General features: G+C 49.9%; 1 protein-coding gene across 1 annotated transcript in view; it reads right to left on the bottom strand.

The window, feature by feature from the left end:
- Nucleotides 1–7653, bottom strand: part of LOC104997873 (calpain-2 catalytic subunit) — a 54472-nt gene extending 46819 nt beyond the window's left edge. The window contains exon 1 of the mRNA XM_010852839.1: nucleotides 7519–7653. Within this exon, the coding sequence (XP_010851141.1) occupies nucleotides 7519–7630 (112 nt within the window). The 5' untranslated portion in view covers nucleotides 7631–7653. The remainder of the gene's footprint in view (nucleotides 1–7518) is intronic.
- Nucleotides 7654–11707: the final 4054 nt, after the last annotated feature.

Raw genomic sequence — 11707 nt, 5'->3', positions numbered from 1 at the left:
CAGGGGCACAATGTCGCGCACCGAGCTTGCGTGTATGACCAGAAGGAGGCCGGGCTCCGTGCGCCGGGAGGACACAGCCTGTTGTCCATCTCTGCTCCCTAGCTCCCTGTGAGAGTGGCCCCCATGGGGACCCCCTGATAGCAGCGTTACCTGCCAGCTCTCCCTTGCCTTCCTGCCAGCCACAGCCACATCCTCGCTGTCCTCCTCAACCCCTCTGTGCCCCAGGCCCCCACAGGAGAGGAGGTGGAGCCAGCCCTCCTTCTAGACTCCTGCTTCTCAGAGCTCCTTCCTCACTCCAGGAGGATCCAGCCAGCAGGGGTCTACTTTCCTGACTTCCTGGGGGCCTTCACAGTGTCGAACTAAAGGAAAAGTCTCACCGTGGCTGGGGCAGCAAATGCAGGGGAGAGATCACATAGGGGACTGTGGTAAGAATGAGCACAGGAGGGGCTTCCCTGGTGGCTCAGGGGTGAAGAGTCTGTCTGCCGATGCAGGAGGCACAGGTTCCATCCCTGGTCTGGGAAGATCCCACATGCCGCGGAGCAGCTGAGCCCACGCGCCACAACTACTGAGCCTGCACTCTAGAGCCCGGAGGCTGCAACTACAGAAGCCCTGGCACCCTATAGCCTGTGCTCTGCAACAAGAGAGGCCACTGCAATGAGAAGTCCATGCACTGCAACTAGAGAGCAGCCCCAACTCGCCACAGCTAGAGAAAAGCCTGTGCAGCAATGAGACCCAGCACAGCCACAAGTAACTCATTAAAAATTATTCAAAAGAATGAATGTGAGAGGTTTCCTCACTCTGATCCCCAGGGAGAGAAGAGACCACCAGTGACACACCCGTAAGGTTCTGCACCACATGGGAAAAGGAGAGATGCAAATGCTACCTTGTTCCCATTTCCCAGGTGGGTAAGTTTTTGAGGCTGAAAACAGCAGAGGCACTGCAGACAAAGTGGGTGCTGGGAGAGGAAAAGGTCCAAGCAAGGGGGAGTGAAGAGCCTCCCAGCTTCCCCTGGAAACATCAGGGAGAAATGGCCGTTGCATGAGCCCTGAAAGCTGGGGCAGGAGACTTCACTGAGTTTCCTGAACTTTCCTCCAAACACTAGCTCCTCTGTCACCTCCTCTCCACAGCTTCAGTGTCTGTCAAAGCCAAGTGCTAGAGCCGACCCCGTGGGGTATTCAAAACCAGCCGCATGTACCTCCTCCCCTCAAGCCTTGCTCTCCCCAAAGGTAATGTGCAATTTGCAGCTATTAAACCCTTACTAAGTGTCAGCCTCTGGCAAGTAGAGCTTTCCACGCATTATTTAATTCCATCTTCATAGCCCTATGATGTAGATACTATTATCATCCCATTTTATGGATGAGAAAACTGAGGCTTGATGAGGATGGTGATTTGCCTCATGTGACACAGCCAAGAAGTGGTGGAACCAAGAAGCCAACTTCTAACTGATGGACACTCAAGTCCTCACTCTGGACCCTGCTATTTACAGATATTTGCTGATGTCTGGGGCTTCCCTGGAGGCTCAGGCGGTAAAGGATCTGCGTGAAATGCAGGAGACCCAGATTCGATCCCTGGGTTGGGGAGAAAGGAATGGCTACCCACTCCAGTATTCTTGCCTGGAGAATCTCATGGACAGAGTAGCCTGCAGGGTACAGTCCATGGGGATGCAAAGAGTCAGATGTGACTGAGCAACTAACACTTTCACTTCTTCACTGATACGTGTGCATTGCTTGGCTCTGTGTGGAGACATACAGGCCTGTGAGGATCATCCCACCCTGAGAAGTCGAGGATGGGGGGCTGGATCCCAACAGCAGTAGCTATAATGCTATGGTAGCTATAGTGCACACATGGCTTTTTCCATTCAAACCGAATAAGATAAAAAATTCAGCTCCGTGGTTGGATTAGTCACACTTCCAGTGTTCCCCATGTAGCTTGTGGCTACCATACGGACAGAGCAGAACATTCCCATCACTTCTGAAAGTTCTGGTGGACAGTGCTGGCTTGGAGTCTGCCCCACTGCACACCGGCCATGCAATGTTGGGCCAGCCAGCAGACCACCCTCCTCCTGGGGCTCCTGTGCCTGTACTGTAGCTGCCGAGGGTCCCACTAGACCTCACAGAACATGTGGCCCTTCATTTTTGAAATCCCCTGGATGAGGGCCTCGCTGGGCCTGATGCCATGTGGGGGGATGATCTGAGCAGGGGTCTCAGACCTTGGAATGGAGATGTTATTGCTCAACATACATGAACTGAAGCCCAGTGCGGGGGCGATGTGCGGCTGCCAGGGGAAGCCACAGAATGTAGGAAGTAGTGAGACCTCAGGGAACTCAGATCCAATCCCCTCATCTCAGGAAAAGGCCAGAGACCACACAGGGATGTGGCCTGGCTCCTGGCTCAGGGAGCAGCGGAATAAGCGAAAAGTCACACTCTGACCCACAGGCCCACGGGGAGCAGAAGAACCCTGTCAACTCCTCGGGCGTTTCCTGAGATTGCAGAGGACCCTGTACGCGACAGTGGGGTGGGGGAGAATTCTTTGGGGAGAATTCCTACTGCCTCTGGAGAGATGAGGTCAGGGGCAGCAAGGAGAGATGTGCTCAACCTTGGGCATCTGATGGGCAGGAACCCCGCTGTGTGACGGCCAGGGCAGGACGGGGCCTCTGGGCGATCCATCCCTGCCCTGTTTACAGACCTGTCTCAGGTGCAGCCGGAAAGGGAGCTGGGAGCACAGGCTGCTGCCACAAGGGAGACGCTGTGAAAGAGCATTTATAACCAGAAGAGCTGGGAGAGGAAACGATGACTCATGGACTGCACACATCTGCCCCAGGAGGCTGGGGAGGGGGGTGGGGCAGTGCGGGCAGTGCTGGGCTGGTGGTGAAGCCATTGTTTTAAGAAAGAGGAGAAACCAGCCAACACTCATTTTTAAATTTTAAAAAAAAAAAACTATAAGCACTATCTTTAAAAAACGTATCCTACAAAATCCTGGCCCAGGACTCCTGAAAAGTGGCAAGCTCATCAAAGCTGTCTGAGAAACTGTCACAGCCAAGAGGAGCCTTAGGAGCCGTGACAACTAAATGCAACGTGGTATCCTGGATGGGATCCCGAGACAGAAAAATGACTGGGGAGAAACTCAGGAAGGTAAAGGATGGACTTTGGTTAATGATAATGTATCAGTATTGGTTCATTAATCGTAGCAGATGTCCCACACTAATAATGTAAGAAGTTAACAATCAGGGAAACTGGGGGTGGTGTGCATGGAATTCTCTGTACTTTCCATCTCAACTTTTCTATAAATCTACAACTGTTCCAACAAATAAAGGCTATTAAATTTTTTAAGGTGCTTATTAAAGTGGCTTTTAAAAATTATAAGAATCACTTTTAAATGATTATTATTATATAACCTTTAAAAATGGGAAAATAGGGAGAGGCTGAATTTGCTCAGGATTCTACAATTTGCCAAGTGCGTTTGCCTATATTAATTGCATTTTTCACCATGGCCCCGGGAAGGAAATATTATCATGATTCCCATTTTCTAGAAGAGGAAACTGAGGCTCAGAGTGCCTGGATAACCTGCTCATTGTCACGCGGGCTAGGAAACAGGAGAGGAAGCCGAAACTGGAGACCTCCTTCCTGGTGCTTTTCCAACTGGCTCTGGGCTCCCCACTCTCTGCTGAGCTCGGCTGTGAGGGGAGACACCCTGTGACACCTCTCAGCAGGTGCTGTGGGGCTTGTGTGACCCTCAGCGGTAGGGTGAGGGTAGAGGCTGGGTGATCCACCTTTAGGGGCCAGGTTACAAAGACACGGGGCTGTGTGGTTTCAGCACTGGCAGCCTGGAGCCCTCCCTCAAGAAGCTGAGGGCCTTTGGGGGCACCTGGCCAGGGCAGCCACCTTCCCCTGAGAGCCGTGAGGGCAGTGGGGACCGTGGGGAGCTATGTAAAAGGGGCAGTGTGAAAGCTCAGAAGTGGCCCAGTGAAAATCAGAGGCAGAAGGAGCTCGGCTCTCGGGTCTCCCAGCCCTGGGGGCCACCATGGCCATCACCTGTCACAAGAGGCTACCAGCAGCAACTCCAGGCTGTATTTAGCTGCAGGGCAGCCTGGCTGAAGGTCAGCCTAGATCTCCAGCCCTTCCTCCAGAGAGGCAGACTTTTCTTCCCTGACTCGGTGCTCAGCACAGCCAAGGTCTGCAGTACAAGTGGCTCACATCAGAGCCGCCTACAACAGTTAGGGTTACTCTGGTGCGGCTTTGAGCTGACCCTCTGGGAAGGTGGTAGAAATCTGTGGATTAACTACTGCCAGGCAGCCCTGTGAAGGAAGCCCTGTTGGGAGATGTACAAGTCCAAGGACAGCCCCGGCCCAGGTTCCCTGGCAAACTGAGTGAGTCTCCGGGTAAAAAGTACAGGTAAGGAAATACAGTTTGCTTTGAGAATGTTACCTCCATATTTCCTCAACAAAGCCTCATGGCAACTCGTGATGGGAGTGAGAAGAGTGTAGAAAGATTTAAAATCATATTCGAGTTCTTTCCTTGGGCCATTTTTAGCTTTGTGACCTTGCATGGAGTCCCCACCTGCTGCCGCAGCTTTCTTATCTGCATAGTGGGGTGAAAATATTTATTTGGATGAGATAATAATAATATCACTACATGTAATAATATTTATGACATGAGATAATGAGATGAAAATGCTCCACGAGTTGCACACTGTTTCTTAGTCACAGGGGCTTCCCAGGTGGTGCTAGTGGTAAAGAACGTGCCTGCCAATGCCGGAGACGTAAGATACACGGGTTCGATCCCTGGGTCAGGAAGACCCTCTGGAGGAGGGCATGACAACCCAGTCCAGTATTCTTGCCTATGAAATCCCAAGGACAGAGGAGTCGGGAGGGCTACAGTCCATAGGATTGAAAAGAACTGGACATGACAGAAGCAGTTTAGCACGAATACACAGGGTCACAGGGGCTGTTATCACTCCTCGGCTAAGATAAAAGATCTGGTGGCCTAGCCCAAGATCTCCACTCAGTGTCCGGCATGAGGAGTGATTCTAGAACAGTTGAATGCCCCATAGTAGGGAATCTTTGAGATCACCCTGCTGACCCTCCCCACCTTCCCTTTTTAGAAGAGGCTGAGGTTCCTAGTGATGACTTGCCCACAGTCCTCAACTGTGAGGTGAGCCTCGACTCCTATCTCTAGTCGCGTGGCAGGCATTGCTGCCGTTTGTTCCTGATGCTTCTGAACCTTCGGGGACCGGGTGACAGCCACCACCCCACACCCACCCTCTGCCCAGATGCCAGAATCAGGGTGAGAGTTCAGTTCACCACATTTCACAGTTCATAGTCAAATCAGGATCCTCCAGTACAAAAGGCCAAGAGAACCAAATGGCCAATGTGGTATAAAAACAACAACAAACAAACAAAACTTAGAAATGGCAAACCTAATTACTGAGAAGTTTTTAAAGGACTTTAGCTTAAACTTGTTTTTATTTAATTCGGTGCATATCATGTGGATTTTTACCCCAGGAATGTAAACTTTTTGTGTCTCCTCTCCAAATGGCCTGACAGTATTCCAACAGGACTTACATCTTACAATTCGGTCCTTAAGAGATCATTAAGCTCTGAAGTGGATGTTTAGCCCAGGTGTGGAATTTAGCCCAGATATGGCCGTTGCCATTTCTGTTTCCAGATTTTTCTAAAACCCCCATGGTTAGCTGTAATCTCCATCAACTTCTAGCTCAATTAACTTTCATTTTCTCTAACCAATGGACTTTTCTGGAGTACCCACCTTAGGTGCCTAAGGGCCCCTGGGTCTATCTTTTGTGAGGGAGAGAAGGCAGGAAATGGGAGGTAGGTATTCTTTAGGTAAAAGTATGCTCTGGCATCTCAGGAATTTGCACACGGATGCTGAGCTCAGATAGTGGGGTTTGCACGCCTAGCTCTGAGTCATGCTCTCCATTTCCCAAGGGGCCCCCAGCATACCCTGTCTTAACATCTTAATGATTCACAGAGCGCCCCGACATCCCTCAGAGGTTGAAAACTTTCCATGCCCCTTCTAGGGAGTCTAGCTCAGGGATTAAACACAGACCGTCTGCATTTGCATTCCAGGCCCTCGCTTCAGCTGTGGGATGACCTTAAGCAAGTCACTCCCAGGACAGAACCTCTCTGCTGGGTGGGCCAGGAAAGAAGGCACAATTCAAAGATGCTTAACTCTGTTACTGATGGACTAGTCTGGAAAACAAGTTGAAGCTGATGGCTCAAAATTAGGTTTTGGTTTATCGCAGCAAATAAGCTGCTCCAGCGATCGTAGGCTCATATCTACTAGGAGTAAAACATAATAAGCGTGGATTCTATGAGAATCTTAAACAGTGGTCGCAGGCCCCTTTGTTAAGACTTCTTCAAAGAAACCCTGGGGGCAATAAGCAACGAGGTCCTACTTAGAGCACAGGTAACTGTACTCAAGGTCCTGTGATAAACCATAATGGTAAGGAGTGTGAAAAAGAACATGTACATGTGTAACTGAGTCACTCTGTACAGCAGAAATAAGCACAACATTGTGAATCAACTATCCTTCAATAAAATCAATTAAAAAAAAAAAAAACAAAAAACGCAGGTCCTTTCATGTCAAAGCAGCCCGTAGGTTCCAGTCTCAGCAGGCACTGTATTCAGAAATCAGAGCCCGGCTTCAGAGAGCCTCACAACTCAGCTACTCCAGTTAAAATTACTTAAGTGAACATTACAATTGCCTCTGTGACAAGAGCACCATGTCCACTGTTGTGATACCATGGTGAGCTCGTCCTGCAAACACTGAGGACACCCTGGTACGTTAACTTCCTCCCCCAAGTGACTACTAGGGTTTCCTCTTCCTTTACAATGAGTCACCATCCCATCCCTGAACCACAGAGAACTGATGTCTCAGTGCTGCAGCTGACCCGGGGGAGTCCTCCTAACTGGTCCTCAGCCTGGAGCCTGACTGCTCCGTGGGCCACTAGTAACACTGGCTCCGGGAGATGCAGACGCTCCGGGTGGCTGAGATCCAGGAGCTCCTCTGTCTCCCAGTGGGAGCATCTTTGTAACTTCAGCAACTAGCCCAGCACTTCCCTGGTGTTCCAGAGGCTAAGACTTCTCATTCGCACTGCAGGGCAGGGGCCCGGGTTTGATCCCTGGTCAAGGAACTAGAACCCATGTGCCACAACTAAAGATCCTGCATGCTGCAACAAAGATTGAAAAGTCCATATGCTGCAACTGAGACCCAGCACAAAAATAAATACATAGTAAAAATAATAATAATCTCAACTCTTTAAAATGACAACAGCAACAAACAGCCCAGTCTGGTGCAGGGGACACAGGGGGCCTCACTGCACCTCTGTCTATTTGTCTACCACAGCATAGGATCCTAAGGAGACAAGACATTCCAGGAAGCTTCTGGAAATGGAAATTGCCAAAGGGTTTAGCAAGAGAGTGGAATCATAACTATCCCTCACTCTTTCCACCCACAGCTGTGTCGACAGGCCCCTGTAGCCTGCTTAGATGCCATCACTTACCTAGGGCTCCTTGGCAGATGTCTGTGCGAGTGGCTCCTCCAGTAATAAATTGGGGATTATCGCAGATCTCCTGAAAACGAGACCCACAAAGTATTGTCAACATATATGCCATATGCTTTTGTAGTTAGGACACCTCAGTTTCCAACAGATGCACCAAACCCCTCTGTCTCTCCCCTCTCCTCTAGGGAACGCCTGGCCGTTAGACTGCCATGGGGTCCTTCTCTGACCCCTGCTCTGTGGGTCCTGATAGGTGGTAGGGGATCCTACTGCTCCACCAGATCCCAACACCCCATACTGCTTGGAGCCTACTTCATCATGCCACTTCCTAGGGCCAGGGCGGTGGCAAGTCCAGCCTCCTCTGGGGGCCTGGAGATGCTCCACACTCTAAAGTTGCCCTGCCCACCACGCCCGCCCCTCTCCTCTTTTCCTGCATGGGATTTCTCCTCTCCTACCCAGTTCCCTCCTTCTCCACATCTTAACATATCTCAAGACTCACTGCCACCAACTCCATGAAGCCCTCCTTCACAGTCTGGCCCTCACTCATCCTTTCCATCCTGAATCCCAGAGTATCTGTACTCTGCAATTCAGCAGCTAGATGTGTGCTGTGCATGGTGCTGGATACCACTATGTCTTCCTAACACTTATGCTTCTTGAGGGCAGGGGGAGGTATCTAGCTTTCTGGATTTGCCCACAGGCCATGATACTCGGGGCGGAGGGTCCGCATACTATGAGCCTGCTGTATGTCAGTATTGTGTGTGGTGCTTTATCTCAGGAACATGGATGGGCAACAACCCCGTTTTATAGGTGAGAAAACAGGCTAAGAGATGAGCCACGTGTCCCAAGATGCATCGCTCATGGCTGTAGACAGCAATGGGATTTGACTGCTGTAAACCATACACTCCTTCCCCTCCTGAACTGCCTCTAAATGATTACTAACAAGCCAAAAAGGGCTGTCCCACAGGTCGCCTACTGGAAGCCAACTTTGAGCAGGGCTGGCCCCTCTGCTGCCCTCTCTGAGCACGCTTCCTGATTCTGAAGAGCCCCACCCAAAACCACAGAGGAAGCACAGAGCATAAATCTGGGCTTCCCTTGGCCGGGACCCTTTGATTTGGAGGAGCTCCACCCCAGAGTGCCCGGAGGGCCCCTTCTCTGTCAAGCAGAAACGTTTCCTGGGTGAGGCCAGGATCTAGCCCCTGTCCATCGTGGCTTAGACTGTAGACCCTTCTGGAATCCACAGCAGAGCACACTCCTCTCATGCCTGAATTGTCCCTTCCCTGTTCGGGTGGGTCTGTCTGGGGGAAGACAGGCACAGTGAGAATGCTTTTTTGCTGAGGCAGAGGAAGCCAGCTTTGCCCGAGGCCTGCCAGCCAAGCACTTATCCTGCTGATGGAATACATGGAGCTTGGTGCTGGGAGCCTAGAAATCATATTGATAATCCTCGGTGCGCCAGGCACTTATCCCAGAAGGGTTTTTCCATTATTTTTGAGAAATTTTTCACGTCTTTGGCAGCCTCTCCAAAGAAGGCAAAGTTTAGAGTGGCTCTTAGAGATGCTTCAGGAAATTTGTACACAGCATGAAGGGCACGAATTAAATATGGAACATCACAGTCTCAGGAAAGGGGTTGAGAGCCTGGGCTTTGGAGTTAGCTGGAGTGTGACTCCTGGCTCTGCCACTTCTTATATAGTGGGTTCTATGACCCTGGCAAGTTACTTCACCTCTTTTAGACTCGGTTTCAAAAAAAAAAAAAAAAATTTCCTCATCTGTATAATGGGGATAGTGATGACAAGTGTACTTACAACATCTGAAGGTTAAATGAGATGACTATGGATGTGTGTCTCGGTAAGCACTATATCAGTTACCGACTATTATGGCTACTGAAGGAGTATCATAATCACTGAACTTGGAGGCAGGAGATGCAGGCTTGAGGCTGAATTCAGCTAGCTGAGTGTAAACAAGTCATTAAGGTCTCAGAGGCCTTAGATCAGAGGTCTCCAACCTTTTTGGCACTAGGGACTGGTTTTGTGGAAGACGAATTTTCCCATGGACGGGGTGGGGGTGGGGAGATGGTTTGGGGATGATTCGAGCATGTTACATTTATTATGCCGCCGCTGATACACCAGGAGACTGAGCTCAGGTGGTAATGTGAACAATGGGGAGCAGCTGTAAACACTGATAAGCTTTGCTTGCTCACCAGCTGCTCTCCTTCTGCTGTGTGGCCTGGTTCCTAACAGGCCATAGGCACCGGTCAGGGCAAGGTGGGGACTGGCATGTCTGCCCTCGCTCCAACCTGACTGGTGCCATCCCTGATGGTGACCAGCCCACAGTGACTTTAGCCGTGTCCTCTTCCCGTCTGCGGAGCCCTCTGTGGCCAGTGTTGAGAAACCCCCTCTGAGGAAGGGCAGCCCTTTGGCTCCAGGGCTGGCCCGCTCCCCTCCCTCCTCTTATTCCCTCCTCTCACTTCCTCGGGGCCTCCTTTTCTCTTTAGTTCCTTTCTCTCTGGGGCTTGACATATGCTTGTGTGCGTGCTCAGTTGCTCAGTCATGTCTGACTCTTTGTGACCCTTTGGACTGTAGCGCACCAGGCTTCTCTGTCCTTGGGATTCTCCAGGTAAGAATACTGGAGGAGGTTGCCATGCCCCGCACCAGGGGATCTTCCCCATCCAGGGATCGAACCTGCATCTCCAGTGGATCCTGCATTGCGGGTGGATTCTTTACCACTGAGCACCAGGGAAGCCTGGGACTTGGCATATAAAACATTCCAATTGCTCTCGTCTGAAAACACAACCTCTCAAGTCCCAGGTCCCACTCTCCCTGCCACCTTTCCTCCTTTCCTTTCGCAAGAACGCTTCTGGAATTACATGAGCACGCTCCTCATTTCTGGTTCCTTACTTTGGGGTCTACAGCCATCTGGCTCCTACCCACTGCAATTCAGTTGTTGTTGTTCAGTCACTAAGTTGTGTCCAACTCTTTTTGACCCCATGGACTGCAGCATACCAGGCTCCTCTGTCCCCCATTATCTCCCAGAGTTCACTCAAATTCATGTCCATTGAGTTGGTGAGGCTACCTAACCATCTCATTCTACCCCATGGCAATTGCTCTGTTAAAGTCACCAGTGACTTGCTTTTGTCTAGATCCAGTGGATCCATTTTTGATTGTCTCACTTGACCTGAACTACAGCCGTGTTTGAGAAGGTAGAGAAGGTGGCTATGAGCTGTGGACTCTAAACACCCCCAGGCGGACAGTCCTGGCTCCAGCCCAAGACACCTGAATAAGCAGATATTTAACCTTCTCAAGCCTCAATTTCTTCAGCTGCTGAATGGGTCTATACCTGTTGCCCTCCCCATTGGTTGTTCAGCTCATACCCCTTTCATGCCCTAACCTGGGGCTCTAAAATGGGCTTAGATTTCCATTTTCCCATCTGGAAATCCTACAAGTATTCCCAACTGTTGGGTGACCTGTCTGTCTAGCCCCTAATGCCTTCAGAGGCAAAAACCAATATGCACTATGCCTAGCATACAGTAGGTGTTCAATATAAGCTTACAGAATGAATGAAAGAATAAGGAAAGAAGTATATAAATTCACTCCACAGACTGTCATGTACTATACAAACGTAAGGCAATTACATTCTTGTTTATCACTTTCACGGTCGTAATTTTTTTGAGGCTTGTTACAATCTTGCATTCATTCATTCATTCCACAAAGAGTCTTTTTGTTCACAAATGTATCCCAAGCATTTAAGACAGTGCCTGACATTTAACAGGCACTCAACAAATACTGTTAAATGAATGAATGAACAAATGAATGCTTACTCTGAATGCACCAGGGATTGACTGGTGAACAATACACACACGGTCCCTGCAGTTCAATAGGAAGGACAAGCAAATGTATGTAATTATGTGAACAAACTGTGAAATGCTGTAAAGGAAATCAGCAGAGTTCATGATAAAGAATGACAAGATGAGAAGCGGGGCTGCAAAGAATGGTCAGGACAAAATCTCTTTGGGGAGGGAACACCTAAGTCCCAAAGAATGAGTGAGCCAGATTCCAGAAAACTGAGAAAGAGCATCTCTGGCCAGTGAGGCAGGAAAGAGCAAGGTGCCCTTGAGAAACTAAAAAGTGCTGGGCTTGGTGAGTCAGTGGAGAGAGGAAACTCTCTCTTTTAGATAAAGAAATGGAGGCACAGAGGTTAA

This window comes from Bison bison, unplaced genomic scaffold (assembly GCF_000754665.1).
Source record: "Bison bison bison isolate TAMUID 2011002044 unplaced genomic scaffold, Bison_UMD1.0 scf7180017864317, whole genome shotgun sequence".
In the NCBI taxonomy this organism is placed as follows: Eukaryota; Metazoa; Chordata; class Mammalia; order Artiodactyla; family Bovidae; genus Bison; species Bison bison.
This window is presented reverse-complemented; position numbering and strand designations above follow the sequence as displayed.